This window comes from Lissotriton helveticus, chromosome 3_1 (assembly GCF_964261635.1).
Source record: "Lissotriton helveticus chromosome 3_1, aLisHel1.1, whole genome shotgun sequence".
NCBI lineage: Eukaryota > Metazoa > Chordata > Amphibia > Caudata > Salamandridae > Lissotriton > Lissotriton helveticus.
The window spans coordinates 1037031535-1037037534 of NC_136061.1; the positions used below are offsets into that span (position 1 = coordinate 1037031535).

The 6000-nt window shown below is 39.1% G+C and overlaps 1 protein-coding gene across 1 annotated transcript in view; it reads left to right on the top strand.

Annotated features, from left to right (window-relative positions):
* SLC25A12 (solute carrier family 25 member 12) overlaps nucleotides 1-5146 on the top strand; it is a 513431-nt gene extending 508285 nt beyond the window's left edge. Inside the window, exons 17-18 of the mRNA XM_078681570.1 lie at nucleotides 275-365; nucleotides 4454-5146. Coding sequence (XP_078537696.1) covers nucleotides 275-365; nucleotides 4454-4658 — 296 coding nt within the window. The 3' untranslated portion in view covers nucleotides 4659-5146. The remainder of the gene's footprint in view (nucleotides 1-274; nucleotides 366-4453) is intronic.
* Nucleotides 5147-6000: the final 854 nt, after the last annotated feature.

Genomic DNA, 6000 nt, shown 5'->3' on the forward strand with positions numbered 1-6000 from the left:
AATCAATTGACTTTGCTAGTGCTTGTTATACTTGAGATATGGTGCTGGGAATCTATCTCCAGGCAATCTGAACCCTTTCTGCACCTGAGTTTTTTGTTGAACAATTAACCTTGTTTGTCACCTAAATAGTCCCTGATTCGTTGTACATTTTCTGTAATAATAATGCTCTGTAGTAAAATCGCATCCTTATGGTAAAGTTGACAGTAGTGTTAAATGTGTTATCTTTCTATAAATCAAAGTCAATACATAATTCTCAAAATTTGTTATTGAACAGCTCGCGTCTTTAGGTCTTCGCCCCAGTTTGGTGTCACCCTGCTGTCCTATGAACTTTTGCAGCGATGGCTTTACGTTGACTTTGGAGGCGTGTAAGTATTTCACTGATTTTGAATTGAAGATGCTGTATATTTGAGTGAAATGTCTTGTTAAATACAAATTTGCTTGGGCCAGAGAGTAATCAACATATTTTAGGCATACAAACTTGGAACAATTATGTGCAACTTAATTAAGACATCATTAGTCTGTGCAGTGTTTTAAAAAAAGAAACATAATAGTATCTTAAGGTTCAGAGAATAAATCACGAAATAATGTCCTATAATACCTTTGATGTATTTTGTAGACAACAGTATTTTTGCAGACTGATTGTTGATACTGGTGCATAAAATTAACAAAAATCACTAGGACTAGCTTCAAACTTGTGTGCTAAAATCTCTTCTTGCATCAAGCCAGATAAACAGTATTATGTTGCTGTGTGACCAGTAGCTCCACACTTAACCATGAATTCCCTGAAAGGAAGACTCACCTACTGCATTGTGGGTCGAATTAAAATGGCCTATCTCCAAGAAGAGTTAAAACGGCTGAAAAGAAAACCTATATTTGAAGTCTGGCTTCTGAAAAACAACTAGACAGATTTCAATACAAGCGGTAGAAGTTGAATTACCCAAATCAAAAACTAGCAATTACTTTATGCTCCGCCCCAACTGATGTCTCCTGGCACCTAAAATATTTATGAAGTACAAAGCGTGCATGTAAATGACATAATTCTAGTTGTAAACATCGGTGTTATTTATCCTAAATATGCACACTAGAGCTCTTTGTAGATGGGTTCTCTCCAGATGCTTAGAATACGCACAAGGATTGGACAGAAGGGCAGACACAGAAAGCGTGAGGATTTGATAGCCAGATTTTGAGATGAGACATTCGTAGGCAAGACCGAGAGTAACAGTCAAAGTTATAAGCGAAATACGAAACCCAAGGGATATGAGCGGGCCAAAACCGATGAGACAAGATTAAGAGACTGAAAAGGTGATGATAAGAAGTGAGAACAGGAGACTGCAGTTCCTAAAGAGTGGTGAAGACAAGAGAATCAATGTGTAGATCGGGTCAGTTATTGGAAACCAAGCACAAATTGTTTGAAAAAACTGAAAGATTGTCTTGGTTGATGAAAATGAAAATAGAATGGAAGACGCCATATGGTATAAGATCAAGAAAGAACAAAGCAAATGAGACTTTGTTGAATGTCGGGAGTGTTCATTGTGAAGAGGTGGTGGAATGGCAATTGAAGGCAAAGCCTGAGCAACTGTCATCTGCAGCTCATGTTCAGACAAACGACCTTAGTACTTGGTTAATTAAGGGCCCTCAATGGAACATGCACAGGGCTCTGCCTCTTCTTGATGTGTTCCTTGATGGTCCTTTCTGGATATTATGCATTGGTTTCCTATATCCTAGAGCATCCATTTCTAATCACTCTGCAGCTCTTCCTGATCCCTTCTACAGGTTCTCTTCAATTACCCCTTTGTGTCCCATCCCATTGTTTCTGCTCTATCTCTCAACTACCATAATCCAGTCTTCCTCCTGTTTTTATGCCCTTCTCTTTTAGCTCCTTTAGTCTTCTCTCTTAACTACTCTGGGAGGCTCTCCCTCTCAATACAGGTTTTTTCTTTACACTTTCTTCTTACTGTTGGCAACCTATGACCTGCCCATCCCGTCTGTTTTTTTAAACTTCTCCAACTTCCCTTCATTTCTCTATAATACAGTGCTTTAATCATTCCACATTTAATTGTTTTCATATGTGCTTTGTCCTCTCTCTTTTGATAACAAACTATGGCTGCCATTGCTGTTACTTTGATTGGGAAATTGCTTCTGAAAATGTTATTCTTCTCTGTCTTTACTGATACCACCCACACACATTATTACACTATTCCAAAGTATAGGTAATGCTGATGTAAGCTATATTTGTTTTAATTGCATGCATTACAAACTGTAAAAAGAAGTAACAGATGATTGTATCAAAATTACTAACTTCCAGACAGAGTGGTTTGTTTTTCAGGTTTGGCAATTTAACATTGACTTCCATTCCTCTGGCATTTTAAAGACAATACAAATGTTGAGGGACCTACATGGCTGTTCCTGGTTCCACTGGTCCACACCAATGCTCCCAGTGATTAGTGCTATGCTGACTAGCATCGTCAGCAAGAAAGCTGTAGAGGAACATTCCTTCACACTTCACCCTTTTCGAATGTTAAGTTAATTATGGTGATCAGTGGCTTATAGATTTAGGTATGAAAGTTATGAAGCAGTGAAGTCCCCCCACCAAAAATGGCACCCAGATGGTGAAATGAAAGCTACACGGGTGCCTCCTATGCTCTATCCCTGTTTGGGCATTCATTTTTCCAGGTAACCTGGAAACAGGGACGTTCCAATTGTTCGATAGCACCAGCCCCTGACGGCCTTTGACATTCTACTCAGATTACCTGTTGCACTGAAACTATTCAAACCCAAGGAGTACTACGTAAGCTGGGGCAGTGGGATTTCTTTGAAAAACAATCACATTCTAATACCAGAGTAGTGGACTGGTAAAACAAGCAAAAACACAAACCCCTTCGGTGCACACAGCAGGCCCTATAGGTTTGTTTCAGATGACTGGAGTTTTACACACGGTTCAAAAGTATACCCTCACCAGTTACTAATACATAAAAACATATATCTGTCTACATAGTTAAAAAAGAAACTAGGCTCACACACATAAAGCGTCTACCAAAGAAACAAAATCTTTAAAGGAGGCTGTGGTCTTGTAGAAAATTCAGCATTTTACAGAGGAGAGTATATGCTAACAGCCTAGTGCTAGAAGGGCAGTGGGGCAACAGTGTGGTCATTGGGAGGCAACCATGTGGTTATTGGGATAGTCCGCATAAAGGAGCAAGAGTACTGCCGTACATTGCTTGACGCTCATGAGATATCCACGGAACTGATGTTGCAGAAATATAGTTCCTTTAGAAAGAGGCATCAATCTCCTGGTCAAAAACATAGTCAGCCCAAAGATATGTGCTGATGTTGTACAGGGGATGGGTACTGCAAAACCTCTAGAGGTTTTTCCCAAGGTTAATTTGTTTCAGAAAATGCTACAGTAACCTATCCAAAGGAAATTGGTTTTACCATGGATATTCCATTACAATTAAGCAAGAAACTAGCCCAACTTAGAAAAATTCCTAATCAGCCAAAAACCTCGGCTTCTAGTTGGAGTCAAGAACATAAACTGTAACGGGCTAAAAGCACACTTTATTTTATCTAGATTTATTACTGTTCTGAATAAGGAACTTACAAGGCAGACAATCACCTCTAGATGACAGATTTCATGTCAACTATAATCTACACTTTGTCATACCCAAAGCTCTTGGCATTAGTTAACACCACACTGTCCACACCTGCAGAGGTTCTAAATCAAGCACTGAAGCCCTCTTTCTATGTTCAGTCGTATTTTATGCTTGAACACTATAGCGTTAATTACTTTTTAGTATTTTTGCCATTGTCAAACTTTTAATTGAATTTGTAATTAACTATAAAAATCCAAACTGTTTGCTGCTCGTATAGGTTTACTATTTAGTATTTTTTACCAAATGACATTATAACTGATTGGCCAGGAATACAATTGCATGTGTATTCCTGTAGTTGGATGTCACAAGATTCCCTAAAGCGGGTTACGATGGGAATCCCGACTTTGCAATGATCTTCCTATGGATATCCCATGTCAAGTCTAACCTCCTAACATTTCTTTAAAAACCTGAGAAGAAAACTCCTTGAAATGCTATACTAAATCTTCAGCAGATACCGTTTGTGGTGTTGTGCGGTACATGTTTCCTCATTCACTCATGAATCCAATGAAAAGATCTCTGTAGTGCATATTCGAAGAAATAATGCAAACTTGTCCATCTACCAAAATAATCGAATGGGGCGGGACCTATTGATTCAGTTACCCACTCTTAATTACTTTGTATGCTGAATTGTTGTCGGTATGTAATATACATTGGAGCAGTCTCTCCTTGATGAGTTATTGAGAAAATTGAATACTTTTGTGATTTGTTTTATTTCATCATGGACAGGAGGCCATTGTTACTTCTCTGATGCGTAATGTATTTCCTAAATATATGAATAATTGACCCTAATGTGTTATCTGCAGAAAACATCCCGGCTCCGAGCCTGCGCCAAAGTCTCGCATCCCAGACCTTCCTCCTGCCAACCCGGACCACATCGGGGGATACAGACTTGCGACAGCCACGTTTGCCGGCATTGAAAACAAATTTGGCCTTTACCTTCCAAAGTTTCGAACTCCTGGTATTGCGGCAACTAACTCAAAGGTGTCCGTAGTGGAGGAACAATCTTAAAACTAAAGACAACCATATACTTAGAGCAAAAGAATGAAAAGACACTACAACATGGCGCCTGGTGATCTCCGTGAGCTGCATGTCCGAATATAATGAGTTATTTCTTTCTTTTTAAAGACTTTTCAAGTTAATCATGTGTTTGCACAAGGGAGACCATTTCCGGCTTTAGTTCTATGCATATGATGTTTTTATCCAGTGGCATGCATATCATACCTAGGTATTGCTTTGCACAGCTTGCACTCTATGTTACTGTACATATTGTACATCTTTGTACAGAGACAGACTGACATGTAAAGGAGACAAGTCCTCTTTATACAAGCACCATTTGCAGTTTGGGGCTAGCTTATAATGTACAGTATGTTTTGGAAGTGTTTTAATAAGGATCAGGTGACACTAACGAATATAAAAGAACACTATTTAAAGCTATTCATTATCTTGTATTCATGTCTTATGGTAATAAAACATCAGTTATTGATGTATTTATATAATGTGGTTGTCTTCTTTTCTTGCTGCTTTTGTGAGTGATGGGATGGTGAAGTGGTGTTTCAAGTAAAAATGGAATGTGTAATGCCCTAAATGAGTATCTCAAATAATTTATAATCAGGAGCAGATATTCTTACTTGATGGTGGAGACAGTTTTTGCAGAGTTCTTTTTTCACTGCTCACAGGTCTAGTGGTTTAGATTTTAACAGCCACATCACTCCGGTGCAGCACGACTGCCCGCCATACCCTTTTATGTGGATTTAAATAGACATGTCTCCTGAACCATACAATCGCTCTTTAATATTCACATATGCGCATGCCATTTCCAATATCTGTATATAATTTCCCACAAACCTGCTTGTGTTGCTATTTTGTAGTGACGGGCAGCATTTGCAAATCCTCTCCCCAGATGTAGAAAGGTTAAAATCTAATTGGCTAGTGCTCGGGGGGTTAACTATTCACAGACATCTCCAAGAAGTTAAGATTGACAAGACAACTATATATTCTGGCACAGGAGCCTTCTACAATAGTAATAGAAAAAAAAAACGCTGACAGCTCGGGGAGATGCAAGCCGCCTGACTGCAGGCAAACACAAATTAATTCATCCCGGAATGCATCTTGTTCAGAATAGAAGACGTGCAGAAAATATGTTCTTCAAACTCCGAAGCGGCATAAACATTTTTAAAAATGCGCCCTCTTGCGCAACAAAAATGATTTTCTTCCCTCAAAAGCTTTTCAGCTTTCAGTCAAGATTACTGGCAGGTTAATTCCTTTAGCGCCGCTGGAGGCGGGGCACCTGCAGATGGAGATGCGCCATGGAATGATTCCCAGACTGGAAGCTGGCAAGGTTGAGATTTAA